The sequence below is a fragment of the Chrysochloris asiatica genome, unplaced genomic scaffold, assembly GCF_000296735.1.
Source record: "Chrysochloris asiatica unplaced genomic scaffold, ChrAsi1.0 scaffold00099, whole genome shotgun sequence".
In the NCBI taxonomy this organism is placed as follows: domain Eukaryota; kingdom Metazoa; phylum Chordata; class Mammalia; order Afrosoricida; family Chrysochloridae; genus Chrysochloris; species Chrysochloris asiatica.
Window position 1 is genome coordinate 727762 of NW_006408617.1, and position 27039 is coordinate 754800.

The 27039-nt window shown below is 37.5% G+C and overlaps 1 protein-coding gene across 2 annotated transcripts in view; it reads right to left on the minus strand.

Annotated features, from left to right (window-relative positions):
- The window catches only part of FAP (fibroblast activation protein, alpha), a 175698-nt gene extending 151048 nt beyond the window's left edge, over window positions 1-24650 (minus strand). Inside the window, exons 1-2 of one of the 2 annotated variants that reach the window (XM_006866989.1) lie at window positions 24432-24650; window positions 24012-24096 (exon numbers count right to left, since the gene is read on the minus strand). In XM_006866989.1, coding sequence (XP_006867051.1) covers window positions 24012-24096; window positions 24432-24437 — 91 coding nt within the window. In that variant the 5' untranslated portion in view covers window positions 24438-24650. The remainder of the gene's footprint in view (window positions 1-24011; window positions 24097-24431) is intronic. The other variant, XM_006866990.1, reaches the window with a different exon arrangement.
- Window positions 24651-27039: the final 2389 nt, after the last annotated feature.

Here is a 27039-nt window from a genome sequence, read left to right on the forward strand (position 1 = left end):
CAGCACAGAAACAAAGGAAAACCACAACCCCCTTGCTACCAACCTTCATCCCAGTGCAAAAGCTCTAGATGGTGACAATATTCCAAAAGAGCCTCCAGTCTGCTCATATTTCTCCTCTCTTGAGGCTCCTGTTCTGTTTCTTCTTCCAGTCAGCACTCATCAGCTTTCCTATTCTCTGAAGTCCCGTGTTCCAGGATCACCATCTGTATTTGTTTCACTTGATTTCTCATGTCTTTGTTGCAGAGGGTCTGCTCAATGCATCTGCCTACTCTGCCATCTTGTCCCAGATGTCAATAATATCTATTGATGAAGGCCTATTTAGTATTCATTGTCCGCTCGCTTCCCTCTGGTCCTTACTTTAAATTTTGGTGTGGTGTATATTTCTGTTGCTTAAAGCTACTTTCCTAGGCCATTTCGATCTCCCAAGGTTTTTATGACGTATCTCTAGGCTGATTATCTACCCATTTAAACATCCCCTACAGCTGACCTTGGCTGAATTTCTCCCCTGAGCCCCAGCCCTGTACTTTTATATCTCACAGGAATTTCAAAAGCAACATGTTCAAAGGTAAGGGGAAAAAATTCCCTGCTTCTCGTCCAGATTTCTCCAAGTAAATGACACTATCATTCCTGTACTTCCTTAATTCAAATAGTTGAAAGTTATTTTTGTCCTCCATCCTTTCTTATTGCCTTTGTTCAATGCTGTTAACTCTATTGCCTAAATCTCTTTCTTTACTCAATGTTTCCCTACTTTTACAGCCACCTCCAAGGCTAAACCATTTTCTGTAGACTGATGATGAAACCAGTTGACATTGAGTTGGCTCTGACTATTTAAGACCCCATATATGTCCAATCCACACTTCACACAGGACGCAATATGTTCTCTTTGTATGTAAATCTAATCAAGTTATTTCCCAACAATTTCTCACTGCTTTTGGAAAATATTTAAACTCTATTCAATCCAAAATCTATAGAGTCTGTTTTATTTAGGGCCTGCTTCCTTCCCTAACAAGGAGTTCTAGTGGTGTAGTGGACTAAACGTTGGAGTGCTAAATGTAACATCAGCAGTGTGAATCCACCAAACTCTCTAAGGAGAAAGATGAGGCCAGCTGCTCCCATAAAGATTCACAGCTTTTGGAAACCCTAGGGAAGAGTTCTACTCTTATCTTATAGGGTAGCTATGAGTCAGAACCGACCCGATGGCAGTGGGTTTGGGTCTTGGTTTGGGTCTTAGTTCGTACTCTAACTTTACGTTGGGTCCAGCCTCAGACCATCCCAAATTTGATTAGATCCCTTTCACTCTCCCATAGCCTTTTGCACTTCTCCAGGATGCTGATCATATTTACCACAATCGCAAAGACTACATTCTAACCTTCTTGAAAACTGAAACTATGCCTGTCTCAATCCTCCTTCTAGGATTTAAGACATTCAGGCTGGCAAATAGCAGATATGTTGAATGAATTATTCTATCAAAAAATCCAGTTTTAGAAAGTCAAACCAAAGTTCTTTGACATATATGTTGATCTAACAGGATCTATCCTTTTCTTTTTTTCTATTTTCCTTTTTAGAAGCTTTATTCAAATATAACAAATAATCCATTCATTCACTGTTTTTAGTTATACTCACAGAATTGTGCAACCATCACCATATACACATAAAAAAGAATACAATTGGATCCACTCGTCACACTACACAAAAAATTAAAATGAATGAAAGACCTAAACGTAGGACTAAAGTTTGATATCGTAGAACAAAACATAGGAAAAAATCTTTGTGTCCTGGGATTAGGCATTGGTTTCTTAAATATGACACCAAAAGCAGAAATGACAAAATAAGCACATAGAACCTTATCAAAATTAATAATGTTTCTGTTGCCAATGATACTATAAAACTAGTGAAAAGACTACTTACAGGATGGGAGAAAATACTTGAAAACACTTATTCTGTAAGGAACTTACATCAAGAATGTATATAAAGAATTCTTACTACTTAAAAATAACCAAATTAGAAAATGGGCGAAATATCTAAATAGGTATTTCTCCAGAAAAGATATAGAAATGACCATGAAGCACTCTAAATGCTACTCAATATTATTAAGTTGTTGTTGCTGTTGCTGTTGTTGTTGCTGTTGTTATGTTACTGTTGTTGTTATTGCTGTTGTTATGTTACTTTGAGTTGGTTCCGACTCATAGCAACCCTGTGCAGGGTTTCCAAGGAGCAGCTGGTGACTTTGAATCGCCAACCTTGTGGTTCAAACCATCTTTGCTTTCTAGTTCATTATCCCACTGTGTGGAAAGTGCAAATCAAAGCACTGTTGCACTCACTAAGAGAGCTACAAATGTTGATGAGGATGTGGAGAAATCTGAATTTTGATAAGTTACTGGTGGGATTGTTAAAATGGTGCATGTCTTTTGGGAAACTGTTTAACAGTTATTCAAAATATTAAACACATTAGTACCATGTGCCATCAGGTTGATTCCAATTTGTGCTCAATTGATGGCATATGGTTTTCAGTGGCTGATTTTAGATCACCAGTCCTTCTTCCAAGACATGTCTAGGTGAAATGAATCCCCGCACTCTTTTGATTAGCAGTTAACCATTTGTACTACCAAGGGAATCAATTAGTAGTCCAATTACCATATGTAATGCATCAATTCCACTCTTAAGTATATACCTATGACTGGTAGTGCTGTGGGATTCACATTGGACCACTCTCAAGGTCAGCAGGTCAAACCCACCAGCTGCTCCGTGGAAGAAAGAGGAGGCTTCCTGAACCCATAAAGATTTATAGTCTCAGAACCCTTCTAGAAGGTTGTTATGAGTTGGGATTGATTCAATGACAGTGGGAGACTGAGGGTAGAGAATGGAATTTATTTTTGGAATGGCTTTCCATTAATTTAGATATTTGTTTGCATTTCATTGCTATTGTATAGAAATAACTATTGATTTTCATATATTAATATTATATCTTTCAACTTTGATAAGTATTAGCTTGGATAGTTACTTTATTTTGCTATTGAGAATACACACAGCAAAATATACACCAATTTAACAGTTTCTACATGTACCATTTAGTGACATTGATTACATTATTTTAATTGTTGTGCATAAAGTCACAATGAGTCAGAACTGAGTCAAAGACCTAAAAACAATAAATTGTGCAAACATTCACATACTCCTTTTCTGAGTTGTTCCTTCCCACAAACATAAAGTCATTGCCCTCTAAGTTTCCTTTCTTATCTTTTGAGTTGCTCTTGTCAATATGTGTTGTTGTTGTGAAGTGCCATCGAGTTGGTTTCAACCCATAATGACCCTGTATAGTGTTTCCAAGGAGCAGCTGGTGAGCTTGAACCACCGACCTTGCAGTTCAAATAGCTTTGCAGTCTGGCACATTAACCCATAGCACCACACTAGGACTCAATATATAAATAGTTCTTAAAAGAGTATGATGATCAAGAAACCAAAAGAGACTTACAATGATGGAAGAATGTACCATGCACCTGGATAGGAAGACTTAACATTGTGAAAATGTCAATACTGCCCAAAGCAATTTACACATATAATGCAATACCAATCCAGATTCCAACGACATTCTTCAAAGAGATGGAAAAAGCAATTATAGCAGTTGAGAGCTCCATTAAAGGAGTGGGGAGCTATCCACATTAACCCCAGTCAGGTGGATCCTGTTCCAAATCTTCAGAGTCAGTCATGGTCAATGCTTGACTAGCTGTCACTAAGATAAGCAGTAAACAGATGTGTGGAGGAGAAAACAAAGATGGGACTGGGGATCTGTGCCATCTGGTCAGCCACAATGTGGCCATATTGAACTTTCGAGGGTGACTTTGAAGACAAGAGGGCAATAGGTATCACAGAGGTATACCACTTATGGGAGAGTAAATAAAGAGAAAGAAAAAAAAAAGCTAAACACAATTACGGAGAGGAATGAGTAAAAGAGAAAGGGACCAGAGAGTACTAACAAAAAAAAAACAAAAAAACAAAACAAAAGTATCAATTTTTAATGATAACAACTACAAAGGAAAAAGTATAGTTATAGAACTCCCAAATGGTGAGGAAGTAAAGTAGATTTCAAGATAAAACAGACTGACTTAATTTGGGGAAGAAATTAATAAATTACAGAGTAACCGCAAAGATTACTTTGCTCTCATATCACATCAAGAAAAGGGAAAACCACGAAGATTTTGTAAATATTAAAATAACAACAATGAGGAAATTGACAAGAAAGTGCACATACAAAATGAGCTCATCACAGAAAAGTATGTGGAACAATAACAAAAAAAAGTGACATCAAATTAAAAAAAAAATTTTTTTAACCCAGCAAAATGACTGTAATCAGTTCAAATCTATCAATAATTACACTGAACACCAATGGATTCAAAGCAAGAGTCAACAGACAGAAAGTTGCAGAATGAATAGGGAAACAGGATCCTCTAACATGTTGTCTACAAGAGACACACATTACACACAAAGATAAAAGTAGATTAAAAATCAGAGGATGGAAAAATACATCAAGCTAATGACAATCAAAAACAAACAAGAGTGACAATATTAATTTCTGATAAAATAAACCTTAAGATAAAAACCAGCATAAAACAAAGAGGGACATTATCTTATGATTAAAGGGTCCATTGAACAAGAGAACATAAGCATAATAAATATTTATGCTCCCAATGAAAGCGCTTCAAAATACACAAATCAAATTCTAATAGAATTGAAGAAAGAAATAGGCAACTCTATAATAATAGTGTTATTGTTGTATTCAGTGCCATAGAGTTGGTTCCAACTCATAGCAACCCTGTTTAGGGTTTTTGAGGAGCAGCTTGTCAGTTTGAATTGCCAACCTTGTGGCTCACAGTCTAGGGATTTTAATACACCACTTTTGGTAAACAACTAGAAAGAAACTAAACAGAGACATAGAAGAACTAAACAATACAATCAACCAACTTGAACTCACATTTTATACATAGCACTGAACCCAATAACAGCACAATACACATTCTTTTCTACTGCACATGGAACCTTCAACAGAATAAACCATATTTTAGACCACAAAGCAAACCTCAATAAATTTTAAAACATCAAATACTACAAACCATCTCCTCATATCACAATGCTACAAAATTAGAAATCAACAATAAGAAGATAAAGGAAACAATCAAATACAAAGAAAATTAATAACACTCTGCTTAAAAACTATTGGATAATGTTGTTGTTGTTAAGTACCGTAGAGTCAGTTCCAACTCATAGTGACCCTACACAGGGTTTCCGAGGCTATAAATCTTTATGGGAGCAGACTGCCTCATCTTTCTCCCAAAGAACCGCTGGTAATTTCAAACTGCCAACCTTAAGGTTAGCAGTCTGATTCGTAACCACTACACTACCAGAGCTCTTTATTGGATAATAGAACAAATTTAAAACAAAATTAAGAAATCCCTTGAATCAAATGAGAATGAAAACACAACATACCAGAACCTTTGGGACAAAGCTAAAGCAATGCTTAGAGAGCAATGCATGGCAATAAATGAACACATCCAAAAAGAATAAAGAACTAAAAGCAAGACATTAAAACTACACCTCCAACAATTAAAAAAAGACCAGTAAAGTAAGTCTACAGTCACCTGAAGAAAATAAATAATAAAGATTAGATCAGAAATAAATGAATTAGAAAATAGAAAAACTAGAATTAGTAATGCAGGAAGTTGGTTCTTTGAAAGGATTAATAAAATGACAAACCAATGGCAAATGTAACAAAAGAAAAGTAGGAAAACATGCAAATAACCTGTATAAAAATTATATGGGTGACATCACAACAGAACCAACAGAAATTAAAAGGATGATAACAGAATACTATGAAGAATTGTACTCCAATGAATTTGAAAATCCAGAAGAAATGGATAAATTTTTAGCAAAACAAAAACTACTTAAATTAAAACAAAATGAATAGCAGACTTGAATAGACCTATAACAAAAGAAAAAGTTGATCAGGGGATTTTTAAATTTTAATTTTTAAACTTCCTCCAAAAAGAAAGTCTTCACTCAGATAGCTTTACCAAACATTCATGGAAGAACTGACACCAATTTTACAAACTATTCCCAGATCATAGAAAAGAATGGAAAACACCTAGGTATATTTTCTGAAGAAGCATGACCCTCATATTAAAATCAGGCAAAGACATCACCCATAAGAAAAATTATCAACCAATGTTTCTCATGAGCATAGACGCAAAAATTCTCAATAAAATCCTAGCCAATAGAATGAGAGAACAATTAAAAAAGAATACATCATGGCCAAGCAGGATTCATACCAGGAATGCAAGAATGGTTCAATATTACAAAAACACTGTAAAATATACACCCATTCAACAATTTCTACATGTACCATTTAGTGACATGGATTACATTATTCCAATTGTTGTGCATAAATTCAACACACCTGTACAAGAAAAAGGCAAAGAATCCAATTAAAAAATGGGCAGAGGACATGACCAGACACTTCACCAAGGAAGACATACAGGCAGCCAAAAGATATATGAAGAAATGTTCACAATCATTAGCCATTGTTGTTGTTGTTAGTGAGATGCAAATTAAAACAACAGTGAGATATGTCAGAGCAGCATTAATAGTAAAATTAAAAAAACACACACACACAAAATAACAAATGCTAGCAAGGGTGTGAAGAGACTGGGACCCTTTTGCATTGCTGATGTAGTTGTAAAATGATTCAACAACTGTGGAAAATGGTATGGCACTTCCTCAGAAAGTTGGAAAAAGAAATGTCATATGACCCAACGATTCCTCTACTTGGTTTATATACACAAAAAAATAAGAGCCAGGACATGAGTAGCTATATGCACACCAATGTTCATTGCAACACTATTCATAATAGCAAAACAAATGACAGCCAAAATGCCCATCAGCAGACGAATGGATTTGTACATAGACACAATGCAATATTATGCAGCACTGAAGAATAATGATGGATCTATGAAACCCCTCATAGCATTGATGAACCTGGAGGACACTATGCTGAGTGAAATTAGTCAATCACAAAAGGACAAATACTATATGAGACCACTATTGTAAAAAACTTAAGAAAAGGTTTTCTTACTAAAAGAAGCAGTCTTTGGCTACCAGGGGCAGGAGGGAAAGAAAAGTTGTTCACTGGCTAGACTGTAGACACATGTATATTCTGGTGATGAGGAGGGGAATAAACTAGAAGATGGAGGTTGGCAGAATAACAATGAAGACAGGTTTAGACACAGGGAAGTATGCAAAGGCTAAAAAGGATAAAGGTAAATAGTGATATACACACAACCTTGGAACAACAGTGTTCTGCAGGTAGATACATGGATAGAGACACAGGCTGAATAGTTATGGGAGGAAGAGTGGGAGTACACCCCAAACCATAAGAATTTGAAAGAGGATATTTGTACATAGGTATTTAACTTTATTGCAAACACAACTGTGAATGTGGTGGAGCATACAGCAGGCAAAATGACGAAAACTTCTTAGATATTGAGTATCTGCAGAGCCTGGGGGCTCAGAACCATATTTCAGGGGACATCATGGTCAACTGACATAACATCATTCACAAAGACAATTTCCTATATCGTGTTTTGGTGAGTGGCATCTGGGCTCTTTAAAGCTCTTGAACAGCCATCTAAGATACAGCTATTAGTCTCTTCATGTGCATAAGAAAGATTTGGAAGCAATTCGTCCTATGGAGTAATGGAACGTTGAACATCAGTCTCTGAGACCAGAAGAACTAGATGGTGTCCAGTTACCACTATGAACTACTTTGAAAGGTATTACATTAGAAGGTCTCAAACAGAGTGGGAGAAAATGTGGAACAAAACTCAAAACTATTTTTTAAAAAGGACATACACGTGTTCTAGCTGTTCCATTAAGGAGTCCTAACTGGGTTTCCTACCAAATGTAAAATTATTTACTGTATGAAAAATATTTTTAGATTGTAAGCAATACTATTCTTTTTAATATTAATAGGAATAAGGCTATTTCCCATTAATTTACAGGTGAATGTACTTGATAAGGCTTTTCTATCCAAAGTTTTCTTAACTCTCACCAAATTATTGATTGTTGTTATTAGGTGCCATCGAGTCAGCACGACTCATAGTGACCTTATGATAGCACAGCAGAACGAAACAATGTCCTATCCTGGGCCAACCTCACTACTGTTGCCACACTTGAGTTCATCGATGCTGCCACCTGGCCAATCCATCTCGTTGGGGGTCTTCCTCTTTTTCTCTGACCCTCCATCTTACCAAACATGATATCCTTCTCCAGCAACTGTTCCCTCCTGACAGTATGTCCAAAGTACGAGAGACGAAGTTTGGCCATCTTGGCCTCCAAGGAGCACTCTGGCTGCACTTCTTCCAAAACAGATCTATTGGTTTTTTGGCAGCCCATGGCACTTTCAATATTCTCCTCCAACACCATAATTCAAAGGCATCAATTCTTCTATGATCTTCCTTATTCACTGTCCAGCTTTCTCATGCATACGAGGTTATTGAAAATACCATGGCTTGGGTCAGGCACACCTTAGTCCTCAAGCTGACATCTTTGCTCTTCAACACTTTAAAAAGTTCCTGTGCAGCAGATTTGCCTAATGCAATAGGTCATCTGATCTCTTGACTGCTGCTTCCATGAGTGTTGATAGTTGATCCAAGAGGAATGAAGTCCTTGACAATGTCAATCTTTTCTCTGTTAATAAGAATGTTGTTTATTGGTCCAGTGGCGAGGATTTTTGTTTTCTTGAAATTGAGATGTAATCCATACCGAAGGCTGTGCTCTTTGATCTTCATCAGTAAATGTTTTAAGTCCTCTTCACTTTCAGCAAGCAAGGTTGTATCATCTGCATATCGCAGGTTGTTAATGAGTCTTCCTCCAATCCTGATGCCACGTTTTTCTTCATAGAACTCAGCTTCTCGTAAATTATTGGTAGGACCATGAAAATAGGATGTACTGTTGATTCATTTCTCCATCCCACTAGGTTTAAAAGGCACCATCTCAAAAACAGGAATAGATGATCACAGGACAATCAAAAGCACCAGATCCTTGAACAGGAAAGGAGTAGCTCACCAGATCCTTGACCAGGAAAGTGACAACATGGAGAGACAAACAACTGTAGGCTTCCCGGCACATGGACTGAGTAAAATTAAGTACCTTCAAACAGGAGGTTGACTTGCAGAATGTGCTCTATGGGCATTTACAAACAGGTTAAAGGAGCTTCCTAACACTTGCCCAGGGAAGGCATAGGCTGAGGGGTCACATGGCTGAGAGGTTGAAGACAAGATCAAGGCAAATCGGCAGTATGTCAGAAAAGAGACATTCCTGACTGGCGAACTGCTGCATCCTGAGTTGTTTCTGATCTGAATTCTACCCCGTTCACTTCCTTAGTAAACTCCCAAATTGAGAGTATTGTAGCTGAGTTCTGTGTGGACATTGCAAGGTATTATTGCATCCAGCAGAGAAATAAGAATATTGTGGGAAAAATGGTTGGTGTCAGAATAGGACAAAGAAGATTGCAGAGTAGAAGCATGAGTGACCTCCACTTTATGGGACCTGGTATTGGGCTGATTTTGTATTTAAGACTCCTTTCCCTTTGTGAAGCCAAAGGATGTTAGACATGCTCTCTTCCCTGCTGATTTTGTACCACACAATTTTAGTTCATTCAGAATGATACTGAAATGGAAAATAAGTTCTGTGTTCTGCAATATATTGGGCAACTAATACAAATTTAGAACCTGATAGGTGTTTGGATAATTAGCTGGGCTATGGAAAAATGATTTCAATTTTTTGGCTACTACATTCATTATTGCTGTATTTCAAGGCTCAATTTATCTGTCTTAGTTCTTTAAACTTCTGATTCTGATTCTCATTTCTGATTTGATCTTTTTAATGTGCTTGAAGGTGTACCTACTACTAGATATTCTTACATAAGTTGTAACACTATTTGCATTGGATATCAGAGAAAGGTAAATGCCTCTGCATTACAGGAATCATCCAAGGAGCTGTTTTTTCTAAGTTATTTAGAATTTGGCAAAATTCAAAAAGCATTTGTCAACATTCATCTTCTATGATTCAAAAGTCAAACTACAAATTAAGAGAAATAAAATCTATAAACTTGATTTACTTACACCTAACTCAAAAACCCTTTTATCCATTCACTTTCTGGATTTGTTTTCAACCTTTTAGACTTCCCTTTACTTCCTCTAAAAGAACAGTGAATAAATAAGCTTAAAATTCTTAAGATGTTTAAGGGAGTCTGTTTCAGTTCTGAATGTTGATACTGGGAAATTTTCAAGCTTTAAAAACAGTCATATTTCCTTTGAAGGTTATTTCATTTCACATCTGACTTATTTATAAAAAGATAATTTGGAGGCTATAGTAATAACAATACCAATAGTAATACCAAGCCATGGTATTTTCAATAACCTCATATGCATGACAAAGGTGGACAGTGACTAAGGAAGACAGTAGAAGAATTGATGCCTTTGAATTATGGTGTTGGTGGAGAATATTGAAAATGCCATGGGCTGCCAAAAGAACCAACAGATCTGTGTTGGAAAAAGTGCAGTCAGAGTGCTCCTTGAAGGCCAAGATGGCCAATTTCATCTCTCATACTTCGGACATATTGTCAGAAGGGACCAGTCGCTAGAGAAGGAGATCATGTTTGGTAAAGTGGAAGGTCAGAGAAAAAGAGGAAGACCCTCAGTGAGATGGATTGGCCAAGTAGCAGCATCGATGGACTCAAACATGGCAACAATAGTGAGGTTGGCCCAGGATCAGGCAGTGTTTTGTTCTGTGCCTAGGGTCGCTATGAGTTGGTACCGACTTGATGGCACCTAACAACAACAATAGTAATAGCAATCTTAGTAACAAAAACAGTAGATATTTGCCTAAAATATAGACATTCCAACTGATGTTTCTTATTATATAATATTGATTTCTGTTCTGCCCAAATTACCTGTGACTTCAGTTATCTTCTGAACTAACATATAAGGTATATTGAACTAAGCAAGCAATTACTATAAATGGTTTGTGGATATGCATGAAGATATTGCTATTAAATGCCATTGAGTTCTGACTCATAGCAACTCTGCATATATAGGGTTTCCAAGAAGCAAATGGTGGGTTTGAACCACTGACTTTTTAGTTAGCAGTCCAGTGTTTATCCTACAGTGCCACACATTTATGCATTGAAATGGGTATTGTACATACATATGTGCATATACTTATTTTTCTGTATTCATTTGTTTAAATCATTTTGGTTTAAATAATTTTGGCTGTCAGCCTCCTTTTGGGTCCTTGAACTTCCCTGATCTTTCCTGCTCTTCAATGTCTTTGCAACAATCCTCCCCTGTGCATGAGGGTCCCTCTTCACTTGTACCCTCCCTGTCTCACTTCAAATCTAGTCTCAGAGAAGCCTTCACTGACCATCCTTCACTCCAATCCTCTGTAGCATTTTTAACAATTTGAAATAATAGAATTTTCTTTATTATTAGACTGTATATTACCTAAGGGTACAGATCTAGTCAGCTATGACCTAGACTAGTGCCTGACATTTAGATGGTATTAAATCTAAATAATTAAATAATTATTGAACAAATGACCAAAATGTCCTGGATCCACAGTATACCAAACATTATCTATAGCAGGTAATAACGAAGGTGCACTAATATCAGTGTTCCTATATTCAGTAGATTGTTCATTTTAATCCCAGGATGAATCTTGTTTTTACATCCATTGGCTACAATCTCAGATGTTTATAGGTGTCAGGCAGAGATGGTAAATGAAAACGGCATCAGGTGGTGGCGCAAGTGGCACAATAAAGAATACATGGTCTAAATGCAGCAAATGATTTTCAGTCAGTTGTTACCAGGGGCAGCTTCTGATACTTCAACAGAAGCCTCAAATCATATTTTTTTATGTAAAATCTTTTGATTTAAAAAAAAATTTAGAAGCAAATAGAAATATGTATAAAACATCGCAGGCCAAAAAAAAAAAAAAAAAAAAAAAAAAAAGGAAACAATGATGTTGCTTTTGTCAAGTGCTGGCAATTCAGTTCCAATTCATAGTAACCCTGTATAGTGTTTCTTCGGAGGGACTGATGGATTTAAACTTTGTGATTAGCAGTCCTATAGCACCAGGACCCCAATGATACCAGGAAAAACAGACAAGAGGACTTCAGAAAAGTCTGAAGCTAGATTAACGATAGCTCTCTTAATATTGAGAAACACCAGAGGCACTGCCCAGAGAACTATTGATTCCTCCACACCACATAACGTACACTCATTCTTTTTTTCTCCCACTCAGCTTTTTTCCTTATTCCACCTTCAACTTCCTTTTATTTCCTCTTCCTTTATTTTATCTTACTTTTTCCTCAGCACTCCTAAAGCAGTGTGAAAGCCTTGCACACAAAACATGCTGAAAAATAGTTAATCGTTTCTGACCCAAACAGATGAGGGCTTTGTGTGTATAATAAGTATTAAAATGGAGACAGCAATAAAATGGTGTTGTTGTGTGCCATCTAATCAATTCCAATTCATGGTAACCCAATAGAACAAAGTAGAGCTGCCCATAGGATTTCCTAGACTGTAATGATTACAGATCTTCAGGATACCAGGTCTTTTCTCTCACAGAGGGGCTAGTAAATTCAAAGCAAAAACTTCTCAGTTAGCAACAGAGTTTAACCATTGTAGCAGTAGGACTCCTTCAATAAAATGTTAGCTACCACTTATTAAGTTTCTACTACAAACTAAACTTCAAAACAAAACAAAACAAATCAAAAAAGCAAACATTTATTGACTGTTTGCTCAGCACAATGTTTTGTTGTTGCTAAGTGCCATCAAGTTGGTTCCAACTCATAGTGATACTGTATAGGGTTTCCAAGGAGTAGCTGATAACCTTGAACTGCTGACCTTGCCGTCTAGTGAATTAACCCACAGGGACACACAATATTGTTGCTGTTGTTGTTAATTGCTGTCAAGTTGGTTCTGACCCATAGCAACCTGAGGAGTAACTAGTGAGCATGAACCACTGACTTTTCAGTTCAAACGGCTTTGCAGTCTAACGCATTAACCCACAGCGCCACACCAGGACTCCGGAACTCTATATTCATTAGAATTCAAGAAAAGGCCAGATAACTACTTTAATTCTTTTCACAGATTTCTAGGAAATCAGAGTTATATAAATCATGAAATAAGACCATACGAGTATAGGACTTTTGGGCCTCTACCTTTTCAATTCATTTTTTGTTTGTTTGATTTTGTTTCTTCACTTCTATAAGTCTCCTGACACTTATAGAAGGTCTGTGTCATTGTCTTTGGGATCAACAAAACAAGGGGAAGCTGGAAAGCTTAGTTTCTCCTCTAGGTCTGGTTGCATCTTAACACAGGAAGAGGAATAAAGCTTGGGAAGAAAGATCCCAATAGAAACAGTTAATGGCGCCAGAAGAGAAGAAAGGAAATCCTTTCTTTAAAGGATGTTATGCCTAGGTCAAAGAGTAGGCCAGCAATTGATTAAGAGCCCACGCATGAAAATAAAAATGGGAAAAATTTGAAGTTAAGTAAAATGTTTTTATGTTCATTGTGATGTAAATTAACTAAATTTATTTGTCACATTCTACAACCACACTTTTCTATGTGTTGCTTAAGCCAAATCCAATGCCACTGAGTCAATTCCATAGGATCTCATATAGACCCTGCAGAACAGAGTAGAATTGCTCCATAGAGTTTCTGAGGCTGTAAGTCTTTATGGAAGCAGACAGCCTCTCCCTTAGAGTGGATGGTGGGTTAGTAGATCTTTTCATTAGCAGCCCAGTGCTTAACCCACTATACCACCAGTGCTCCTATGTGTTGCTTAGATCCTTTCTAATTCCACCAAAGCCTTTTCACTCAGAGACTCGTGCACCTAAGGTATTCTCCCTTCATAGGAAAACTCCCTCTTCTTTTTTCTTTCATTTAAATCTTGTGGGGAATGATAGAAATCCTTATCTGGTATTTGTGGTAATGCCCATGCATCGTTGCATACACAAAGTATTGGATTCTTATTCACAGTCAGCTCAGAGGGAACTTTAGGTTGTTATACTTTTGAACCTGGCAAAGTGACAGGCATGCAGTTATGGGAGCTCAATGCATTCATAAATGAGTGAACAAATGTTTCTTCAGTGTGTCTTTATGTTTCTCAAAGGAAGGCAGCTGGATCATAACTCCTGAGCTGAGAATATAAGGGCACATGAGGCAAAGGTTAAGTAACGGGATTTCTGATGAGGTGTGAGAAGAAGGCAATGTAGGAAGTTAGCTGGCATTTTTTGTTGTTATTGCTTTCATTGTGTTATTTTCATTCACCAGGTTATAAACAAGATACAGGCCTAAGTCTGCCTTTAAGTTGAGTTTGTAGGTAAGTAAGAAAACATGGATAAGGTTCTTATTTAAGATTAGTTAGTCAAATACTAATGGAGAAAAAATGAGTTGGAACTGACTTGACAGCACTTAATACAAGTCAACTATTGAATCCTGTTGTGGCTCTGTAGGATAAGTACTGGACTGCTAAACTACAAAGTTGGTCATTCAAATCCACCAACTCCTCCTCAGAAATGCCATGCAGGGTCACTATGAGATGGAACCAACCCGATGGCAGTTAACAGCCACAACAAGTCAAATATTTGCCTTGTTGTATACAGTTTACCTTTCTATGCATGTAAAGCACTTCCAAATAAACTAAAATATCTTCCATATAGTAATAAAGTACATTATAATAATAATACAGTAATACAAATCACTATATTCTGATGTGGCACTGTGGATTAATGCACTAGACGGCAAGGTCAGTTTGAACAGCACAATCTGTGGTTTGAGTGCACCAGCTGCTACTTGGAAACCTTATACAGGGTTGCTATGGGTCAGAACTGACTCGATGGCACTTAACAAAAACAACAACATATATAATACTATACTAAAGAGAAAGGAGAAAGAATCTCTGTGTGCATGTGTGTAGGTATGTAGCACTACAAAGAAAACTGAAGAAACAGTTCTTAAAACAGTTTAGAAAGAAAAACAATGCTGATTTTGATCTTTATACGTTGGGCTGCTAACTGCAAGAGCAGCAGTTCTAATGTACTAGTCTCTCCATGGGAGAAAGATGAGGTTTTCTGCTCTCATAAAGATTTACACACTATCACTTGTCTGTCACTTTGTCATACTGTGGTGGCTTGGGTGTTGCTATGATTCTGGAAGCGATGCCACCAGCATTTTAAATACCAACAGGATCACCCCTGGTGGATAGTCCTCAGTGGAGTTTTCAGACCAAGACAGACTAGGAAGATGGAGAGGCATATTACTTCTGAATGTTCAGCCACTGAAAACCTTATGGATAGCAGCAGAACATTGTCATAGTGTCGGAAGAAGAAAACATTATGAATAGCACCAGAATAGTGTCAGGTAAAGGGCCAGAAGATAAGTCCCGCAGACTAGCAGGCATTCAAAATGCTACAGGAGAAGAGCTGCCTCCTCAGTTGATTTTGATGACAATGGAGTAAAGTTTTTGGGACCTTCGATTGCAGATGGGGCATAACTCAAAATGAGGGTAAACAGTTACAAACATCCATTAATAATCAGAACATGGAATGTACAAAGAATTAATCTGAGAAAATTGGAGTTTGTCAAAAAATGAAATCAAATGCATGAAGATGTATATCTCCTTAGGCATTAGTAAGCTGAATGGTATTGGACATTTTTAATCTGGTCATCGTACGGTTTACTATGCTGAGAATGACGAATTGAAGAGGAATGGCCTCACATTTATCATCGAAAAAGAGCATTTCAAAATGTATCTGCTTTCTGTGATAGTATAATATCCATAAGCCTAATACCATTAATGTTCAAATTTTTGCACTGACTACTAAAGCCATTGATGATGAAACTAAATAAGCCTACCAGTGTCTTAAGTCTGAAATTGATCAAACATGCAATTGAGAAGTATTGATAATTACTGGTGATTGGAATGCGACAGTTGGGAGCAAAGAGGAAGGATCTTTTTGGATTATAGTTGGAAAATATGGCCTTACTGTTAGAAATTATGCTGGAGATCACATGATAGAATTTTGCAAAATCAATGACTTATTCATCGCAAATGCATTTTAAAAACAGCATAAAAGTGATTATACATATGGACCTCACCAAACGGAATACAAAGGAATTAAGCTAACTACATCTGGTAGCATAATGGTTATGAGTTGGGCTGCTTAACCTCAAAGTCAGCAGTATAAAACTACCAGCCGTTCCATGGGAGAAATAAGAGGCTTTCTGCTCCTGTAAAGATTTACAGCCTTGGAAACCCTATGCAGAGTCTCTATGAGTTGGAACTGACTCCACAGCACACCACAACCACCACCGCATTTGTGGGAAGAGATGGTAGAAAATCTCAATATTATCAGTCAAAACTAAGCCAGGGGCAGACTGAGGAACAGACCACCAATTATTCTTATGCAAGTTCAGGCTGAAACTTAAGAAAATTAAGAGAAGCCCATGAGAGCCATGGCCTTTGAGCATCTACCACCTGGATTTAGAGACCATCTCAAAATTAGATTTGATACATTAGACAGCAATGACTGAAGAACTGTGGGATGACATCAAGAACATCATCCATGAACAAAGCCGAGGTCATTAAAAAGACAGGGACGAAAGAAAAGACCAAAATCCTGAGCCCCATCCAGAACCTTCTGAGGTGGGACATTCCCACTAGAAAGGACAAGCAGACCTGTCTGGAACAGCTAGAGTGACAGAAGATACATCTTCAAAGAAAGATAATCAAGAAAAACCCAAAACAAAAATGACAATATGACTAGCTACTACAAGAATAAGCAAGATGTCCGCTGGGAAGCCATCAAGGCAAGCAATCAAGTTTATTCAGTACAATCTCCCCCTCCCCCACCCTCCACCCCATTACTGAAACTCAGAGGAAACACATAAGCAGGCATGCAAGCTTGCTGGTGACTACATTGGTCTACTGGTGAGTAGAAGAGGAGGAAAGGCAGCAATGAAGAAATGGGCTGAGTTCAACCACATTCCACAGACTCCTGTTGACCTGGAGATGAGAGAGAGAAGAGGACGAGCTGGTTGGTCCAAAGTGTGGTGAGACCTGGGGACATCTGAGCCCATGGACAAGGACATAGCCACAGAGGGCTAGAGCTGAGAGTGAAGCATCCAGCTGATATGAAGTGAGAGGAGTCACACAAGAACACCCAAAATTGCAGATAGTACCCATTTCACCTAGCTTCGATGAGTAAATTGTTACAATTTGGTGAACTTGACCTATATTCATGGAGGTGTTGTTGTTTAGTTCCGTGGAGTCAGTTCTGACTTGTAGTGACTCTGCACAGGGTTTCCGAGGCTGTATATCTTTACGGGAGCAGAAAGCCTCATATTTTTCCCATGGAACAGCTGGTAGTTTCAAACTGCCGACCTTGAAGTTAGCAGCGCGATTCATAACCACTACGCTACCAGAGCTCCTTACTCATGGAGGTAGTAACTCTAAATACCAACAGAGAGGGAAGGAGTCTTCACATCAAGTATCAATGCTATCCCCTCTATCACAGGGTAGATTAGTGATGGGTAATTTAGACATTGGCTACCTAAAATGAGGGGGCGATAAAGGCACTGAGTGAGTGGCTTACAAGGTTTCAAGGGAGAGTTTACTTTAGTAGTTTGTGGGGGAAGAAAGAGTCCCCACTGAATATTTTTCATCTTGTCTAAATGGGTCTGGTTAAAAGAGATGGGGATAAGATTCTTATGATTCAATAGTGAGTATTGTTATCGTAACTAATTGGGACTGTGACAATTGTAAAGGTAGAAGTTTTGTAACAATAACAGGGGAGTAGTTAATCTTACATGTCCAGAAACAAAGGACCCTAGGACCATCAAGAGAGAAGAGCACAAGCAGAATGCAAGACCTTATCCAGAGAAGCAGCAACACCAGAGATGGAGACAGAGATGGGGACATGGAGCAGCTGAGGACTTTAGATTAATGGGAAGAGAGGGACTAAGAGATGGCGGCCAGGAGGCAGGCTTGCAGAATGAGCCCTTCGGTGGTGTAAATTATTATATATGTGTGAATGTTTTTTTAAAAAAAAAAGCTAAAGTGAATAAAGAAAAATATCTTTAACTGATGGTACATGGAGGGGATTATAATCATTGTTATGAAACAAGGAGTATGATTTGTTGAATGTAAAACTGATGCTATCTGCCCTGTAAACGTTCAACTTTCACTCAATCCACAATAAAAACCTTAAAAACAAAACGTCCAAAAAATAAAACAAAATGAAAAATAAGGTAAATAGGAGGAAAATGTAAATCAAATACAAAGTTACACATTCAACACAGTGCTAATGGCAATGTGAGCCAACTTAAAAAAATGTAGATAGTGTGCTCCTTCCTGGCTCTGATGAACCAGGAAGCCACAATGTTTTAATGAGTGTCAAAAAATAGTGCATGTCCTCTTTATTATGATCTGTTGTGACTAGCTCAAGTTTTTAGTACAATAGCCTTTATGGAAGTCTGTTCTTAAATACAGAGTTATCTCTAAGTCAGACATTCTTACCCTGGGGTCTTACTCATACATTACTCAACATTTGCTTGTTGTTGTTAAGTACCGTGGTGTCAGTTCTAACTCATAGTGACCCTTTCCCGCGGAACAGCTAGTAGTTCCGAACTGCTGACCTTGCGGTTTGCAGCCCAATTCAAAACCACTACGTTACCAGAGTTGGCCTTTAATGTTTTTTTTCTTCCCTTTCTTTCTATCTTACCTCCTCAGATCATAATCCTGGAAGGCACTGGGCAGATGTGAGGGTGGAAAACTAGACCTGGTGCTCCATGTTGGCGATGATTCTATTGCTGCTTGAAACTACCAGCTGTTCCACGGGATAAAGATGAGGCTTTCTGCTCCCGTAAAGATTACGGTCTCGGAAACCCTATACAGCGTCGCTATGAGTCAGAACTGACTCCACGACACACAACAATACTGCAAAGAAACTCTGGTAGTGTAGTGGTTATGAATCGGGCTGCGAAGTTCAAGGTTAGCAGTTCAAAACTACCAGCTGGTCCCCGGGAGAAAGATGAGGTTTTCTGCTCCCGTAAAGATTTACAGCCTCGGAAACCCTGTACAGGGTAGCTATCGACTCCACGGCACATAACCACCACCACTATTGTAGTTAAAGAATAATGTGTGGTACTACATGAGTTTGAAAGAGGGCATTTGAACACGGCTATTTATCTTTCCTTCAACACAACTATGAATGTGGTACAGAACACAGGCAAAAGGATGAAAACTTGTTAGATATTATAAAACATCTTAAGGTAATGAGTTCCTGGATCTGGGAGCTAAGGACTAGAGTTTCAGAGGACATCATAGTCAACTGGCATAAAATAGCCCACAAAGACAGTGTTCTACATCCTATTTTGCTGAGAAGCATCTGAGATCTTAAAAGCTTACGTGCTGCCAACTAAGGTGCAACTGTTGGTCTCTTCATGTGTGGAAAAAAGAAGTGTGATGAGAATTGAAGATGCTTGGAAGCACTTAGTCCAATAGACCAATGGAACATGAGAACATCAGTCTTAACTACTCTGAGACCAGAAGAAGTAGATGATGGCCACTATCAACTGCTCTGAAAGGGTTCACATTACAAGATTCTGAATAGAGTGGGAGAAAATGTGGGGGGACAGACATTTACAAGAGGAACCTGACACTATGACCCTCGAGCACCCTTCAAGTCTAAAAAGGAACATACCCTTGTGGTCCAATTTTCAGCATAATAGCAGAAAGGCATATAGGGGACAACACAAGTAAGGTATCCTCACCATGAAGTGGTCAATCGTTCAAAATCAAATGGGCAACATTTACCTTAGGACAAAGTTGAAAAGGGATGGAAAAAGGAACCACAGGGAGGAAGCGGGTAACTGTTACATGGAAGGGTTTGCAATCATTGAGATGAAACAAAGTGCATGATTTTTTTAAAGTAAAACTATATATTATGTATATTAATTTGTTTGTAAACCTCCACAATTTAAAAACAAATTAAGTTTTTTGAAAAGAGTAATAGGTGGGTAGGAAGTCAGCACTGACTAGAGGGAATGAGAGCTTATTTCCCTTGTCCTGCTCAGTAACTTGCTGTTGTTAAGTGTCGTCAAGTCAGTTCTGACTCATAGCCACCCTACATAGGACTTCCAAGGAGCAGATGGTGGGTGAGTTTGAACTGCCAACCTTGTACTTCAAACTGACCTTGCAGTCCAGTACTTTATCCCACAGCGCTACAATGAATAATTCCATTCAAGTTATTTAAGTGACAATCTGAGAAGTTGTTTAGACAAATTTAGAATATAAAAAAGTGATGTTATGGACAAAATAATTCTCCCCTTGAGACACATACTCATTCAGGAAACAGAAAACAGAATGAGTACATCAAGTTTAATTTTATTATTTCATCCTATCAAGAAATCACTTTGCTCTTAGAATGATCATGGTTGGATTTTTATACGACGTGTAGTTTATAACATACGTATTCTACCTCCCATCTGTCATTTTGTTATACTGCTGGTTTTCATGTTGCTGTGACGGTAGAAGCTCTGCTACCAATATTTCAAATTCAAACAAGGTCACCCATGGTGGACAGGTTTCAGTGGAGTTTCCAAACTAAGACAGATTTGGGGAGAAAAGTTTAGCAACCTACTTCTGAAAATAGCCAGTGTAAGCCATATGGATCACAATAGACCATTGTTTGGCTCATTTGCATTATGTGAAGTCAATTGCTAGGGAAGACGATCAGTTTTCTGAAGTAAAGGGTGAACAAGGGAGATCACCAGAATGACAGCACTGGGAAATATTTTGTTCTGTTTTGCATGAGGCCACCATCAGTTAGAGCGGACTTAATGGCAGCTATGTGTCTATGTTTGGAGTCCTGGTGTGGTACTGTAGTCTAATGCACTGGACTGCAAAGTCTGTTTGAACCACAAGGTCAGCAGTTCAAGCTCACCAGTTGCTCCTGGGAAACCCTATATAGGGTCGCTATGGGTCAGAATCAACTAGAAGGTACTTAACAACAACATATGTCTATGTTTATATTATACATGCATTTTACTCAGATTTTCCCTTGCGAAGAGGGAAAGGATTGGAATATATATGGTGGCTGGTGGTAGTTATGTGCCTTGGAGTTGGTTCTGACTTATAGTGACCCTTATGCATTTCCAAGTCTGTAAATCTTTACGGGAGCAGAAAACTCACCTTTATTTTGTAGAATGGCTGACCTTAGAGCTTGCAGAGTAAAATGTAACCCATCATGCTACCAGATTTTTTTGGAATATACAGTATGTTAAAATATGGAAATATGAAGTCCTGGCGTGGTGTTATAGGTTAAGTACTGGACCCACCTGCCACTCTTCAGAAACCATGTACAGGGTCGCTATGAGTCAGAATGGACTCAACTGCACTTAACAACATAATCATATGTTGTTAAGTGCCATAGAGTCGATTCTGACTCATAGTGACCCTGTACAGAGTTTCCAAGGTTGTAAATCTTTATGGGAGCAGAAAGCTTCGTCTTTCTCCAGCAGAACTGCTGGTAGTTTCGAAATGATGACCCTGAGGTTAGCAGGCGGATTCATAACCACTACGCTACCAGAGCTCCTTTATAGAGATAGATATACCGAGTTAACTCTAACTCATAGTGACCCTTTATGTATCAGAGTAGAACTGCATTCCAGGGTTTTCTGTGGCTGATTTTTTGGAAGTCAATCACCAGGTCTTCCTTTCAAAGCACCTCAGAATGGAACTTGCAATGTTTCAATTAGGAACTGAGCGCATTAATTATTTGTGCATGTCCCCCATTCACATATCACACACATGTATATATCTCAACATTGTTGTTGTTAAGTGACAATGAGTTGATTCTGACTCATAGTGACCCTGTATAGAGTTTCCAAGGAGCAACTTGAATCACCAGCCTTGAGGCTCAAACTGACCTTACAATCCAGCACATTATCCTACAGTGACACACCAATGTCTATATGCATATCTACATACATATTATTTGTTTTTGTTCTCGTTGTTAAGTATTGTTGAGTCAGTTGTCACTTATAATGATCCTTTATAGGGTTTCCAAGGAACAGCTAGTGGGTTTGAACTGCTGACCTGGTAGCTTGCAGTCCACTGCTAATCCTACAGTACCACACTTGTTTCTAATTAGACATGACTCAAGTTAAAAAAACAATCCACCCTTCCCTATAGATACGGAGGAAGGCTCACAATATTATCAGCACATATTTGTTCTCAGGACATTTATTTCTGTGGAAGTAAAATTTCAATTTCAAGTACTGTCAATTAAAAAAAAAAAATCAGGAGTTAATTTTGAATGGATTAGTATCCAAAGGATCAATAAAACCTTGTTGTTAGGTGCCATGGAATCAGTTCTGACTAATAGCGACCTATGTACAACAGAATGAAATGTGGCCTGGTCCTATGCTATTATTACAATTGTTGTTAAGCTGTAGCCCATTGCTACTGCCACTCTACCAATTCATCTCAATAAAACCTAAGTAAAGGGCAATTGCTGGAATGAGGGAAATGTGGCCATAAAAACAGTGAGCAAAAGAGATGGGTCCGAAAATGTTTCTAACTTAAAAAATCTGTGCGAAATAAATAAATAAATAAAAGGAAAACACGCACAGCAGCCTGTTTGTGTGAGCAAAGAGCAGGAATAAACACTGAAGATTAACACTGAAGACATAAGAACACTGCTTATATCATATTGGTAAACCTCTTTATTTTGTAAGCCTGTGAAAATCCCACAGGCCTTTTGAATTCTAAATTTTTCAACAGATCATTTAGGATTCATGCATTTTTCTGCTGATGGCTAAGTTAACTTTTACAGAAAGTTACATCTTGTTGTTTGTTAAGTGTTGTCAAGTTGGTTATGAGTCATAGCGACCCTGTATAGTGTTTCCAAGAAGCAGCTGTTAAGTTTGACCTGCCAATCTTGTGGTTAGCAGTCTAGTGCTTATCCTACAGCATCACACCAGGACTCCTTTCCCACCTTATCTATCATAAGTCATATTTTGTTCTAATATTTGCTGGTACAAACTTTTCACCTACATCCAAAAGGACTAGGATAATGATTTGTTATTGCTACATTATTTCCCCGAGTTTAGAAGTTTAAGGCCATCTTTAAGCATAGTGGTTACAAGTTGGTCTGCTAATCTCAAGGTCAGCAGTTCAAAACTACCAGCTGTTCCACAGGAGAAAGATGAGGCTTTCTGCTCCTGTAAAAATTTACAGCCTCTGAAGCACCATAGAGGGTTGCTATGAGTCAAAACCGACTCCATGGCACATAACCAACCAACCAAGTTCCTCTTTATAAATATTTTCAGTAAAAAATTCCTCTTGAGAGGCACTGGTGTCACTATACAGGGTCACTCTGAGTTGGTACTGACTCGATGGCACTTAACAACAATTTCACTTTTTCTATTCCCAAGACCTCTATTCTCAACTTCCTTCCTAAATTTTTGGAAAGATTATTTAGAAATAAAAATTTCCATCGGTTCTATTTTAACCTTTGCATTCTTACTCATTTTTATTTGCAAAGCTTAGTAATAATAATAAATTACTCTGGTTTTAAAAAAAAAGTCTCTAAAGTCATGTTTAAAACTTTGAATTTAGCATATACTTTTGCAAAGTGCATTGCTTTGTTTTGTTTTGCTTTTGTTACTGAAATAACATTGTAAATCGCTTATTACCCATCTCTTAAATTTTTTAGCATTTCTAGTCTTGCACAAGGGCGTATCTATGAGTTTGTATGTCTATTTAGAAATAACAGACTTATTTTGGAAAATAAACCCTTAGGAAATGTTAAATTCCTTGTGATCATGCATTAGTCCACGTTTTCAAGTGATTCCAGGCAAATAGTACAAATCACAGAAACTAATTCTTACCTCTTGAAGGACGTAAGACAATGCACATAACCAATAACGCAAGAACAGCAGAGGTGGCAACTCCAAATACAATCTTTAACCATGTCTATGTACAAAATAAAGAAAAATTAGACATATACACAGTTTCTCTCAAATAGTAGGAAATGGCAAGAGTTTGTTTACAATGAAATCGTACTTCTCCCTCCTCGCAAAGCTTTTGATTGTCTTCCAATGATCTGGCTATAATTGCTGGAATTTTTCCAATTCTGCAAGGACAAATATTTCTACAGTATATTTAGCACAATGCCCCAACCCCATTCCACTCCAGGAAGTAAATACTTATGCACAAATCCTCACCTTCTAAACAATAGAAAACTCTGATAACATTCAATCCTGTTAGCCTTGTTTCTTTAGCAATACCTGAAGACAGCATATACTAACCTTCATTCTCCCAGATGTTTTTGAAAGTTCTGACTTTGGAGCGTGGGTCACTGGATCTGTGAAAAACGTTGAAAAGAAGCAAGACTGTCTTTGCAGTTGAAAGCTGGAGCAAGGGCTAAGTAAGACTTTTTTTTTTTTTTTTTCCTACGTACTTTTGAATACCGTGCCAAATTTCAAAAGATTTCTGTAAAATTAGAAACAGATTTTGGGGGCGTTCTTGGACTTGAAATGAACTGTGAGTGGCTCAAGGGAGGTTTTTTAACCTTCTCATCCTTGTAAATTCAACACCAACATCTGCTTATGTTGACATACAGAGGTTAAAAAAATTTTTTCTCACAAGTTTATGTTTCATTTTCTTCTAGAAATCTCATACAGATTTCTTTGGGGCTTGCATAACCTTCTATTCGTCACCAAAAGAAAAACTTAAAATAATACCATTCTCCAGGTATATGTATCATACATTTATCTAGTTTTAGCGAAGAAGAAAAATTGAAATCACTTAGGATTTTGTGAGAAACATACCATGTAACTACTTTTTTCTTTCTCTGAGAGATTATAAGGTACTGCAGACAGAAATATTTTTATTTCAGCAAAATTTCTTTGTCCAGATAGCACCATATGCACTTTCAGTAAATACAGAAGTTTAAAAATTCAACTGTCTAAACCCACGACTGCTTTACTTTAAAGAAATAAAATGCCATCTGGTTAAATTCAGTATGGGTTAGGTGTGCATGCATAGGCAAGAAAGAAGGAAATATCAGTAAGAATAATTTACCAACACACCTTTTGAATAATGAAAATGGCTTTGTAAAAGTGGTAGTTTTGCTTCTCTCTTAGAATATATTCTAAAACAGGAAGGTATTTTAGTATCTGTAAGTAAAATCTTTAAAACAAATTTGAAAAGAAATCCTTACATACAATTTCGTTTTGGTTAAATCTATATAATATAAAAATAATTAGTCAAATGGACAGATTCAGGAAATCATTGGCTTAATTTAAAAAAAGAAAAGGAAAACAAACAGAAAAAGCATGCAATACTTTCAGTATTCTAATTGAGTCATCATAATCCGCCTGGTTATAGTCTATGATTCTACATAAACACAATTGTTAACATACTGTGTCTTTCGTTTTTCCGCTAATAATTTTCTTCTGTAAGGAGTTTATAATGTTTTCAACTTGTTTAATACAGACTCTTGGTGACTTTCAGGGATTGCTCATGAAAGGGAGTCAGAAAACTTTGAAATCTCTTGTTGTTTGTTTTAGTCAACTGGGCTGGCTACCATGCTCTTTCTTCCAGCAATGAGCAGGACAGTGGTTTGTGAACTTCCTCTCAGACTTTCTTTAGACACTCCTCCCTGAATTCCAGCCTTATGAAAATTCTGTTGAGGAAAATGAGTCATTAAGCACTTACTGGCAGAGACATATGGACACCCGGGCTCTGGGAAGATCCCTCTCCTCTGTAGTTGCGGAGCCAGCCCTTTATAAACGGAAGTATTCATGAAGAATAATTTCCAAGTTATACTGTACACTTATAGGTATCTTCATGTGATTATGACATCCTCAAATCCAAAGTATATGCCACCAGCCAAGACCCAAAAGAACTGCCCCCGTGTGAGTTCCTTTGATTGACTGCCTCCTTTGGAACATTCACACGGAATGCTCTCAGAAGTTCAGTCCTAGTCTGCCAAAAACTCCAACGTCGACGAATACTTTTTAGAGGGTGAATTCCAAGACCTTATGTTCTGAAGAGAAACTAATTGTAATAAATGATTAGGGTGTAATTAAAATGAATGTTATTAGCTTTAGCAATTAAAAATGTACTGACACATGATTGGTCTGAGTAACTGTGGAAGTCACCAGAAACCCATCTATGAAGAAAGCCTATACAGAGTCACTATGGGTCGAAACCTACTAGATGGCACTTAGCAACAACAATGGAAAAAGTAGGATGGTTTAAGAAGGCAAATTTAACTTGCAACTGTTAGCTGGGGGGAAAATTGTGATAGTGAAACATGTTTATTTAGCTTTGTTTGCTTTTTATTTGGAAGGTTAAATTATTCAAATTGGAACTTCTGGAAAACTTTTACTGGACATGATTGAGGAAAATATTATTTACAAGAAAGTTTCTAATTTACATCCAAAGACTTCCATCAAAATGTGGATTTTTAAAATATTATAATTCATCTTTATTGTTTTTCTCTTCTTTTGAAATCAGTTTTTTAAACATTAAGGTAATAGACGGCTAGTCTTATTTTAGACAGTTAGATAGAATCCAGGAAACATTTTTTGTTGGGAAGAAAAAACTCTTTGAGAAGCAGTCTGTGTCCTCAAGAAGATTATATTCTAGTAAAAGGATGGCACTTAAGTTATTATATATTTGCTTGCATTTGTTTCCAGAGCTCTTGCTGAGAAAGACCTTGAGCTGGGTTCATGCTTTATAAGGGCAAGTGTTCTGATTAGTGATTGATTTCTGTATGGCTCAAGAGGAGGGACAGGAAGTACACAATGACCAAGTTTACAATTCTCATCCCAGCCTCAACTTTGTCAGGACTGACACTTCTGTCAGAAATCAACTATTTGAAGGCTACAAAAATAGAAGCGATAATTT